Source organism: Taeniopygia guttata, chromosome Z (assembly GCF_048771995.1).
Source record: "Taeniopygia guttata chromosome Z, bTaeGut7.mat, whole genome shotgun sequence".
Taxonomy (NCBI): domain Eukaryota; kingdom Metazoa; phylum Chordata; class Aves; order Passeriformes; family Estrildidae; genus Taeniopygia; species Taeniopygia guttata.
Window position 1 is genome coordinate 57,637,177 of NC_133063.1, and position 11,869 is coordinate 57,649,045.

At 34.5% G+C, this 11,869-nt stretch overlaps 1 protein-coding gene across 9 annotated transcripts in view; it reads left to right on the forward strand.

Annotated features, from left to right (window-relative positions):
- IPO11 (importin 11) overlaps positions 1-11,869 on the forward strand; it is an 81,717-nt gene that overhangs the window by 25,942 nt on the left and 43,906 nt on the right. For 8 of the 9 annotated variants that reach the window (XM_030258245.4, XM_072922422.1, XM_072922423.1 and 5 more), the window contains 9 exons: positions 786-978; positions 1,766-1,918; positions 2,186-2,229; positions 3,160-3,250; positions 4,702-4,749; positions 5,399-5,504; positions 9,398-9,524; positions 11,505-11,538; positions 11,721-11,761. In XM_030258245.4, the coding sequence (XP_030114105.2) occupies positions 786-978; positions 1,766-1,918; positions 2,186-2,229; positions 3,160-3,250; positions 4,702-4,749; positions 5,399-5,504; positions 9,398-9,524; positions 11,505-11,538; positions 11,721-11,761 (837 nt within the window). The remainder of the gene's footprint in view (positions 1-785; positions 979-1,765; positions 1,919-2,185; positions 2,230-3,159; positions 3,251-4,701; positions 4,750-5,398; positions 5,505-9,397; positions 9,525-11,504; positions 11,539-11,720; positions 11,762-11,869) is intronic. The other variant, XM_072922421.1, reaches the window with a different exon arrangement.

Sequence of the window (11,869 nt, forward strand, 5' to 3'; positions counted from 1 at the left end):
TTAAAGTTTAAAAATCTACAGAGTTCCCATTGTTTTCAGATTCTATCTAGAGGCCATGGGTGTATTTTAAATATTCAACCTAGTTATCAGAAGTAAAAAGCACCTATCAGCTTCACCAAAATTGATCTGAAGATGCTCTGACACATTATTTTGGTCTTGTCATAGTACGTAAATTGCAAATGTGCATCTTTTTTCACAGACCTGAAGAGAAAGCAAATTTGATTAATAGGTAATCTATCACCTATAGAAATTCACATGCAAGAGTATAGGTTTAGGCATTTTTGCAGTACTAAAGAAGACTAAAGGAATTCCCCAGTGTATTTTAGATCACTAATTGGAAAAGCTAAGTTGAGGAAGCAAGTTGTACTGCATTGGTAGTGTTGGTGGGGGGAAGTTGTATAGGCCTTATACCTCTTTTGCTTACATTGATTCTAATAGGGATTAATTACCTGCTAAAATACTAAAATAAAATGTTTTAAGAATGGCTGATATATTTTAATTACTACTATTTACTACTAGTAAGCTGGTCCATTTTTGAAGAATTGGTATTCTTCCTTATACTTAAAAAAAAAAGGAGTTTCAGACCAAAATTGATATTTTTTCCATTAAATAGTGCTGCATTTACACTTGATACTGATTGCTTCCTAATTTCCTGTCCATGTTCAGTTTTCTATAGTTTTATATAAATTGTCAGCTGTTTTTGATAACTAGTTTACTAAAGCATTTAATAAGGCTTCACTAAAAGTGTTTTGATTTTTTCTGTTTCTACATCCTTTTTTTTTAAGCTTTTGGACTTCCTGGATCAACATCCTTTCTCATTCACTGCTTTGATTCAGAGATCACTGGAGTTCTCTGTAAGCTATGTTTTCACAGAAGCTGGTGAAGGAGTTGTGTTTGAGCAGTTTATTGTACAATGCATGAATCTCATTAAGATGATTGTAAAAAATTATGCATACAAACCATCCAAAAATATTGAAGGTACTGTCACTATTTACTAAAATAACTTTTTATGAGAAACATTTTGCTGGCTATTCTCAACAGTTAAACTCCTTTATTAATGTTTTAATAATTATTGAAATATGTATGGTTCTACATCTATATTGATAATTGTTATTTTAACTTTTAAACTACTAATGTATATAGATAATGACATTCCAAAACAATTATAAATGCAAAAGGAACACAAATATATTTTCTTTTTTGGTTGTTTTAGTTTCCATTGAATGAATTTTAAAAAGCACTGAGGTGTAGAGTTTGGTTTATTTTCATCAACTAGTTTGTTGCATCTTTCCCATGAGATATATTTGCTAAAATGGTATATTTTCTGTAATTAAATAATACCAATACAATTCAATACAGAAACACAATGGATTGGAGATGCAGTTGAATATAAAGGAGTTAATATGTTTTGCTTTGTGGGACTGTTTCATTTTGAAACTTCATGCAGTGCTGTATGTGTGAATTAAAAAAATACCTCAACCTTTCACATTAGTTTTACATGTGGCAGTGACTAGATAGCAATTAGCATTCTCTATGAATTTGAAAAAAAGTTTTATATGCATACTGGTATGTGTCAGAATAGATTACTTACTTAAAAATGTACCTTACCAGCTGAAAGTCAGTTAAAGTCTACCATGAAAATATGTTTTTTCTGTTTTTCTCAGAGGGTAAGAATTTTTTATTGATTGACTTTTCTAATTTTGCTAAACAAGTCTTTGATCATTAAGCCACTTAATTGTAATCTAAAATCTTTGTTTTATTTCAGACAGCAGTCCCGAAACCCTTGAAGCACATAAGATAAAGACAGCATTTTTCACATACCCAACACTAATGGAAATATGTAGGAGATTAGTCACTCACTATTTCCTGCTGACAAAGGAAGAATTGACCATGTGGGAAGAAGATCCAGAAAGCTTCAGTAAGAAACATGCTATATAGCTGGTAGTAGTGTAATTAGATATTTGTATAAGTGCTTCATATCCTGATTGTCTCTACAAACTGCCTACTGCAGTATTGGCTGTTTTATTTCCTGCAGTCTTCTTTACATGTACAAATATTCCTTCTAGACATTCTTTTTGTAATAAAAGATTTCTCAGTAGTCTGTGATACCCTCTTAACCTAACACTAAACTTTGTTTGAACCAGAGTTGAAATAATACTTTTTTCTTTACTTTGTGAAATAATAGCTGTAGAAGAGACTGGAGGAGACTCTTGGAAGTACAGTCTCAGAGTAAGTGTTCAATTTGAAAGAAACCCATTAAACATTCCTGAATGCAATTCTTGATAGTTTGTAACCAAGACAGGTAATACTTGAAAAAAAATCTTTCTTATGTTTCTTCAGATTTAGTAAAATTTAGCTTAGTTTCTTCAGATTTAGTAAAATTTAGCTTTGTTCTTTTTTCACTATTCAAACTTGCTGAAATACATGGGAATCTATGCACTTCATGTTTTAGGAGGGAGGGAAAAGAAATTTGATTCAGCATCTGGATTATGTAGCTTCTGGTTAAAGCCAGCAGAAGTTGTCTCTTCTTTAAGCTGATAACTAATGTAATCACTTAGGAGTTTGTTAGTAGTCATGAAGAGTGAAGGAAGTTCCAGATGCATCTTTATTAGTTAATTATATTCATTAACTAGTTATTATATTAGTTGATTTAGTTCAGATCAGAAATACGCTGTTGTAGTGTATCCCCCAGTTGTAACTGTTGTGGTTTGTTTTGCAGAAAGATCTCAAAGTTTATTTGCTGAATTACTTTTATTTTAAAACTAAAAAGCCCAGCGTGGTGCACATAGTATATTATGGTTGTAAAATGGTGTTCAGTCCAAGTCCCTGACCTAGAGCCACTAAACCAATACACAAACAACCTGTGGCACACCTACAGAGTGGTCACTGGCAGCACAGCACCAGCTGTTTCACTCCACAGATTCATTGTTCTGCCACAGAACTGAGTGATACTGATGGAGCCATCAAGCTCTTCATAGAGTTAAGCATAATGTATAGTAGAAAGAGTGGTATTTCTTACAATGTTAATTTTGCTACTATATATTGTGTTTTGAATTGTGATTTTCAGTGCGAGGTATTCAGCACTTAAAATAAAGGCAATTAAAATATATTTTATGCTAAAATTTTAATAGATTCTAACCAGATCTTTTAATTTTTCAGCCATGCACAGAAGTCCTTTTTATGGATATTTTTCATGAATATAATCAGACTCTTACCCCAGTTCTTTTAGAAATGGTTCACAGTCTACAAGGTAGGTTATTGACAAAAATTAGGGAGGTATAAAATTTAGAATAGTTTACATTCATAACGTATTCTTGTCAACTATTAGGCAATTTGACCTTGTAACATCTAATTTTATAAAGTGCTTTCTCTGTATTTTTGAAAGGATATGTTAATATTCTAAAATTAATTCTAAGCCTATTATAATGGAATGCATTGTGTATCTAGGAGGGGGAAGTCCCAAAAGGTCTTTGGTTTTCATTGTACCTATTTCAGATGATTGACAAATGTTGTGGCATTCTAATTTTATGAGGTTTCAGGCTTTCTTGGGAGTGCCACAAGCTTAATGAATTCTTTGGGTTGTTTTTAGTTGGGAACTTCCTGTTCAGATGTTGCAACGCAGTTCATGCTATGTCTGTGCCAAAATCTTGTGGGGAGAAAAATTTTTAAAAGAAAAAGTTTAAGTTATGCTGTCATTTTGTAGAGTCTAGATGACTTTCCAAATATAAAGAATCTGCTTAAAAAATTTATGGGTTTTCTGTATGAAGACTGAATTATTCATAGATTGAGGAGTGATGAATATTTTCTTTGTTTTATCTTATGATTCTTTGCCCCCAACCTAAGTTTTATAATGGCCCGCAAAGATAGTAAGTAGGAGTGCTTTTTTTATCCTGGCAGTTCAGCTCAGTTTGTTTCCCGCAGCTGTCTTAGTTGAGTTACAATATTTTGTACTCGAGCTTATCAGAAAGGATCATTGCATTCTATTAAAATAAAATAAATACTCACTTTTTGAGAGTGGTTTCTGACTTCACAAAATCTGTTCATAAAGTGCTTTGTGTACAAAGGTTTTGGGATGGCTTGTTATGCTGTAATATGGGGAGTAATAAATGATTCCTTATAATAGGGTTGACAGTTAGTGGTTTTTTTTCCCAAAAATTACTTAATACTATCATCCTAAAGGTATTCCTGTATGTTTTTAATTCTCCTAGGGCCCATGGCAGTTTTCTTCTGCTCTTCATGTTTTCAAATTGAGATTTACTGTTGAAGTACTAGATTATATCAAGAATCCATTAATTCTTAGAACTTCAGAAAATATCTACTTTTAGGCACATATGTATAAAAAAATCAAGGAACTAGGGGTAGAACCTTTTTGGATGTAGTACTATGTAGTTAACAGTTGTCTGCAATTTGCACGTTTTGAGTATTTTCATTTGAAATACTTGCTTCTGACTTACGTGTATGTTGTTATTAAAAATGTTCCTCTCCAAAGAAGTAAGTCAGAAATAGGGTGTGAAAGCAGAGATTTGATCTTGATATAGTCACTGGACAAGGTATTAAAACTGAAATGACTGAAGTTGTAAATTGAATAAAAGCAGTGAAAGCAGTCCTAATGCATGTCTTTCTTAAAGCATTTAAGTGCAAAGTTGCTTGCATTCCTTGTTTTAGTAACACTTTTTTATTTATTTTAACTTTGGCTTGTAGGATCTACCAACGTGGAAAATACCAATGCTATACTGATAAAAGATGCTGGTAAATTAAGTTTTAGTTTAACTTTGAAGTAACAGAGCCACTTTTCTGTATGTGTTTTACTTCTTAAAAATTGCATGAAAAATTTGCAAGATTTTTTTAAAGTCATCTGTAAAGTGGGACCTAAATCCTAATTCTCCTTTCATTGATGTTGGCCTTCACTTTTGAAAATGTTTATGTAAAAATACACTGCTTTTTGGCTTTTTTCTGCAACAAGCAGTCTCCTTTACTGTGTTGTTCTTTCTGCTGTGCCAAGTAAATGACTTTCAGTCATTCAGTCATAGTTTCTGAAAAAAATAGAGATACTCTGAACATTTTATAAGTGAGGAGATTTTATGGCAAAAGAAAATAATTGTTTCTTATGGAACTATCCTTGATGACAGAATAAGATCCTCATTGTACTTTTGGCTTCTAGCTATTTTTGAGAATGTAACATATCTTCTGTAATGTCTTTTTTTTACTAATAATTTGCACCAGAGTTCCTTTCATCATGATCTGATAAAACTTTCTAAAGAAAGATATGCTTCAGTTTTGCTTTCTTTGTTATGTTCAGGTTACAAAAATGTGGTTTGAATATTAAATTAACCTGATTATTTAATATTAAAAAGAAACATTGACATAAACAATAAGCATAACTATTCTTTTTCCCCAGTGTATAATGCGGTTGGACTGGCTGCTTATGAACTATTTGATAGTGTGGATTTTGATCAATGGTTTAAAAATCAGCTATTTGCAGAACTACAGGTTTCTGATGACAGGTAAGCACTTTAATTTGTTATGCCTTCATCATTTAAATACAAACTGTTGATACAAATCTGGTAAGATATAATGCCTAATAATTGCAAGATGCAAAATACTCAACCTTGAAACATATCCACTAAATGAGGAGAGGTATGAAGTACATACAGATAGCTGCTACCAGTCACAGAAGTGACAGTGTTCTTGACAGTTCATGTTTAAATTGCTGTGTGGTGAATCCTTCAGGGTTCTGTACAAGTACATTGTCTGTCTTCTTGCATATACTAGAGTTGACTAAACCTTCTCAGAATAACCACCTTTGATTGTTTAAAAAATAATATTTAGGCTTCCAGAGACCCTGGAGTCTTTTAGGCAAAGTACAGCTGAAGTCTGCGGAAATCGTGCCTGTAAAATGATAGTTTAGCCAAGATAGTGATTTGTTCTTCTCTTTAAGTTTAAATACAAGCCTTCTATAATTCGGTTCCGTTAATTTTCCTGCAATAAAGAGGGGAAATAAGGGATTGGGTTGTGTTGTAAAGGGTGGATGATTGCACCTTTTTCAACATTAAGAGTTTTATACGGTCCATCTGCTGTGGTATTTCCTTCTCACCAAGGTCAACCTCACTTGGATGGCCTTCACACGAGTACCTCCTGTTGTTCAGTGGATATCATGAGGTATTTTGAAAGATCATTTTTGGCATCTCAGTACATACAGACTGAGCTGTCACTCTTTGTAACTATCTGGATGTTCCTTTACTGTAACTATCTGTTCTGCTCTTTCCTTCAAACTAACTCCCCAGGGGAAGGACAGTGACCACTATTGTGCATGCTAATCCTTATCAGACAAGTTCAAATCAGCCGTTGACTCTAAATAATATGTCCTATTTTTCTCAACAAATTCATCAGCAATGACCGAAATGTCCTTCGAAGACTGTTACTATATTTTTCTTCCACATCTGCAATTCATTTTACCACTGGCAATTTTTATGAGAAACATGAATTAATTTGTTTCCTTATACCCTTAGGAACTACTATAAGTTATAAATGATTTTCCATAATGGGTCGCTAGTCAGCTCTTTTATTTCCAAATGTTCTATTTACAAGAGAATTCAGTTTCCTGTAGGGTGAAACTTAAAATATTAAAATGCTTTTTTCCACTACAATAAACTTTGAAAAAATTAATTACTTATTTTTGGATGTGTAATCTTATGTTAGTGTCAAAGAATGATTGCCACAGTTGTTTATTTGCTGTCTCTTGATGCTTTTATTATTCTTCTCATAAGACTGTTTTTTTTTACTAAGATTTCACTTACTATTTGCAAGTTGTACCCTAATTATTAGGCTAAACGTCAGAAGAGCAGGAAAAAATGGGAGATCTTGTATAACATTGTTCATTTGCTGTTGTGCTCCTCCAGCAGCAGTCTCTAATTAAAGCTGCCATGACCTTAGAAGCCCATGCTGGCTATGGCATTTTTATGTTATTACCCATATAGCATAAGTAAAACTGACAAGTTTTGTGTTGTTGGTACACCTGATTTAATCATTTGGTTGGCATTTGTGATATCCCAGGATGAAGTTCCTGTGGGGAAAGAAGCTTGCAGTAGAAGTTGTCTGGAATTTTGAAGCCCTGTTTACTTTAACAGCTTTTACTGCCTTCATCATCAGAGACCACCGTGGCAATAAGAGAAGGAGTGTTAGTGGCTTGAGTGGAGTACTGCTTTAAGAGCAGCTTTGGGAATATGTATGCAGCTCAGATAAAGTGGGTTGGAGGGTATCCTCTGCTGTCCCATGGAATGTCTCGTGGTTACTAGTATGCTTGTTCAGAACCAGTTGATATTTGGAAACACAAATCTATGTGTTGTCAGCAGTGAGCGTGGAGTTTGCAATGTTTTGTTTTCTCTGAATGTTTCATAACCTGTTGATAGTATGCCCATCAACCATGACCACAGTAATAGCATAAATATGGAAATAATAAAAAAGATCTAGAGTTTTAGAAATAGTGGACTGCCAAATTTTTGTCTTGTCATGATGCTTGGTTTTGTACTGATTAATGAGAAACTTTTCCATTACATGAAATATACTTTTCTTTGCAATTATTCATTTGTAAAGCAACATTTCCTCCTGAGAGAGAAAGTAAAGTACTTTTGACTTGAATATCTGATGTAGTCCAGACTGCTTAAAGGTACTGTCCTATGACTAATGCAGCAGAAGTTGCCTTATTTTGAAATATGGTCACTTTTCCTGTATGAGCTTTAGGTCCACCAGGCTTAGTGGTGGACCTATGCTCAGTCACTGTGTGCTCTTTTTGTAAAAGCTAATCTTCTGAAAAAAAACTAAAAAAAAAAAAAGCTAAGCTTTTCCCAGAAATAGTGAATTTAGAAAAAGTAGGACCTCAAAAATGAGCACCTCTGAGAAACTTCAGTATTAAAAAACAAACCCATTAAAAACCACCAAAAAACCCAAACAAAAAAACAACCCAGACAAAACCCAAACACGCACCTACCCCAAAAAATCTCAAAAACATGCTGTATTTTATCTACCATGGAGAGAAACAATATAGTGATGCAGAGGTAGGATATATTCATTGAACAATAGACACCACCAGACCTGAAATCTTTGCTGTCAGCACAGAGTTATGTACATATATCATATAATTTAAAACTTTTCTCTATGTGATAGTGGTTTGGAAATTATACAATTCCTATCTCAATACAATCACTTAGTTTTTTAAATACTCTGATGTTTACAAGATTAAGTGTCAGATAGAGGCCTTCTAAAGAGTAAAAAAAGTTTTATCATCACAGCTTCTTGAACAAAATGACAGGTGCATTAATAAGGCAATGTTTTGTGTAAGTAATGCTTCAGCATGTTATTTATGCTTCACTGCCGCTCAGTAAACATCAAGCAGCACTGGACTGTTATTCCTCATTAGATATGTGTTCCAGTCTAATGAATTACTTTATATTTGCCATTTCCACAACTTTAATGTTCTCTGAAGATGTTCTTTGTTTATAGTCTTGTAGTTATGGGAATATTTAATAAAAAACACTTAATAGACAGAAATCTCAAAAACATCAGTTTAAATGGCATCTTGATGGCTTATGAGGCAGTAATTCTTCAAATGAAAAACATATTTATGACAACAATATATTAGTTCATCTTTCTTAACTTTATGGTTAAGAAAGGTTCATGGTTATTATCATGGTCATATTTAACCATATGGTTAAATATGGTTCATCTTTTTTAACTTTATACAACTGTAAGTTAAACATATGAATCTGAGCTATTTGATCAGTAGAGAAAAATAGCAGCTCTGTGAAATGCTTTTCTCAATCATTGTTCTGGTTTGTTCTTTCCATCAACCCTAAAACTGATCTGTGCCCTTGTCATGGCTCTAGAGCAAGATTAGCTAATGTCTGTTCTCAGAATAGTTTTAGACTAATGAACTACTTTGACAGTTGCTGTAGTGCTGTCCTTAAGTTTGCATTTTTAAATTGTATCTGACTTAAAATTTTTGAGCATAAACAGAATGTTAAGGGAATTTCTGGGAACCATTGTGAAAGCAGTAGATAATCTACTATGATTGCAGTAATAAGTGTAACATTTTTTTTTTTTTAATATGTATGCTACATGCAGAATGAGCTGTATCCCTAGGGACACATTCAACATCTAGTCATTTAGGATGAAAATTATCTTTTTCAGACTAAGCTGGTTTTTCCTGAGCCTTCTTGTGAAGAATTTTAATGGAAAATTCAATTTTTGCACTGAAGCTGATCTTGAAAACCTAAGTCTTCTAATTGTTTTGGGCAATAACATTTTCATAATGATTCTTGGATTTCTTTTTCATCAAAGTATTCTATAACAACTGGTATAATGAGTTAACGAGTGCAATTTTTTCCTCCTACTTTTAAAGGTATAAACCAATACGCCGACGAGTAATATGGCTGATTGGACAGTGGATTTCTGTAAAATTCAAATCAGATTTGAGACCTGTTTTATATGAAGCAATTCGTAACTTGCTTCAAGACTGTGACTTAGTGGTAAGCATAAATAACTAATCTTTCGGACTGCACATTTGTTGCAATCACAGATGAAACAGAAATACCTCACTTTGTGTACACTTGATTGAGAATTTCATAACATCATACTTTAAAGTCTGTTGTGTCTTGCAAAAGGTAAACCATTGGGAAGATGTGGTGATGTTTAATTGTGGAGATACCAAAAAGTAATGTCAAAGATATTAAATGAGGCCTGAAGATGTTCAATCAGTGATGACTGTTGTTCCTGGAATTCATTTTGCCACCAATCTGATTTTTATTGGACTACAAATATGAAATGCCTTATAGTGATTTATAAACTAATGGATACTTTGTGTAGCTAGAACTGAGTTATTCTGTGACTAGTCCCTTTACTATACAGCATTGATCAAGTGAATTTGCAGGTTGACACCAAGCTGTGTGGGTTATTGATCTGCTGGAGGGCAGGAAGGCTCTGCAGAGGGATCTGGACAGGCTGGATCATGGGCTGAGGCCAATGGTGTGAGGTTCATCAAAGCCCCAGTGCAAGGTCCTCTCCTTGGGTCACAACAGCCCCAGGCAGTGCCACAGGCTGGGGCAGAGTGGCTGGAAAGGACCTGGGGGTGCTGGTGACAGCAGCTGGACATGAGCCAGGGTGTGCCCAGGTGGCCAAGGGGGCCAATGGCATCCTGGCCTGGATCAGCAATGGTGTGGCCAGCAGGACCAGGGCAGGGATTGTCCCCCTGTACTGGGCACTGGTGAGGCCACACCTCGAGTGCTGTGTCCAGCTCTGGGCCTCTCAATTCAGAAGGGACACTGAGGAGCTGGAGTGAGCCCAGAGAAGGGCAATGGAGCTGGGGCAGGGTTTAGAGCACACGTCCTGTGAGGAGCAGCTGACAGAACTGGAGGTGTTTATCCTGAAGAAAAGGAGGCTCAGGGGTGACCTTATCACTCCCTACAAGTGCTGAAATGGAGATTGTAGCCAGGTGTGTTCAGTCTCTGCTCCCAGGCAGCCAGTGACAGTACAAGAAGAACTGGCCTCAAGCTGCACCAAGTGAGGTTCAGGTTGGACATAAGGAAAAATTTCTTCGCTGAAAGAGCTGTCAAGCATTGGAACAGGTGGAGTCACCTGCAAATGTTCAATAATATGTGGATATGGCAGCTGGGACATGGTTTAGTGATGGTGGTACTGGTTTGGTGGATGGACTAGATCATCCTAAAGGTCTTTTACATCCATAATGATTCTGTGATTCTATGGTTATTTAAGCATTAAAGTTACCTGCTAACAGGATATGATAAATGGCATTGGTTGCTAAACTGCTTAAGTACAAATCTTTAGCTACAACTTCAGTTTACCAGCAGGTGAGATGGAGTTGAGATGCTGGTTTTGCTATTGTTTCTTTTGTTTTTGTTTTTAAACAAACTAAGCTACTAGCCCACAAAAAAAACCCCAGTAAATAAATTTTGCTGTATTGGTAGGTACATATTAATTAGCAGTTGTCAATCATAACAATAATTTCTAGACAGATTTGATTCCAGACAGCTTTAGCAGAGGAGGGTGTGTTTCTGCATCAGCTATTTTTATTTAATGCTTTGTAAGGCTTTTCTAAGCAGCTACAGGAAGAACAGTCTAACTTGTTGAGTTTATTTGATTCTGTGCCTCTTGATTGACAGCAAGCTCTGAGATAATTCCAAGTAAAACTCCTCCTCTATTACAAGAGTTTTTATCACAGTCTAGATATCTTCTTTAATTACTTCTTGTCCTTGAAGGCTTTGCCTGAGTAACTTTTTTCAATTTCTACGACTTTAGCAATGACAAATAAAATATAAAGGATACTAAAATGAAAGTGAATGAAAATGAAATAGCTACATTTCTTAGAGGATGATAGAACACAGTGATTCAATTGCCAAAACATCAAGTGATTTGATATTGTCAGGTAGTCTGTGGATAATCAAAATGTTTAATGGACATATGCATGATGCTTCTTGACTTTTGTCTTTCAGGTCCGTATTGAGACAGCTACGACACTGAAGTTAAATATCCTTATTTGCAAAGCTGTTTGATTAGTTCTTAATTCTGACTTACTGGAAAGCAATCAATTTTAAACTGTCTACCAAATTCTTCACGTTATATTTTTTTGAGTATCCATGAAATATTTGCTCATTTGAGTCTTGATATCTATCTTCAGTCTGTATTGTTTTTCCTTAATGTTTGTTTACCTGTAGATGACTTTGAATTCAGAACCGACCAGTTCTTACCAGTAAGAGCATTTATATATTCTGAAGAATAGATAAATACATAGAGAAAAGCAGGAAAAAATATTTTCCAATTTTATTTTGAACTGCATTATTTAGTAATTGATGTGCAT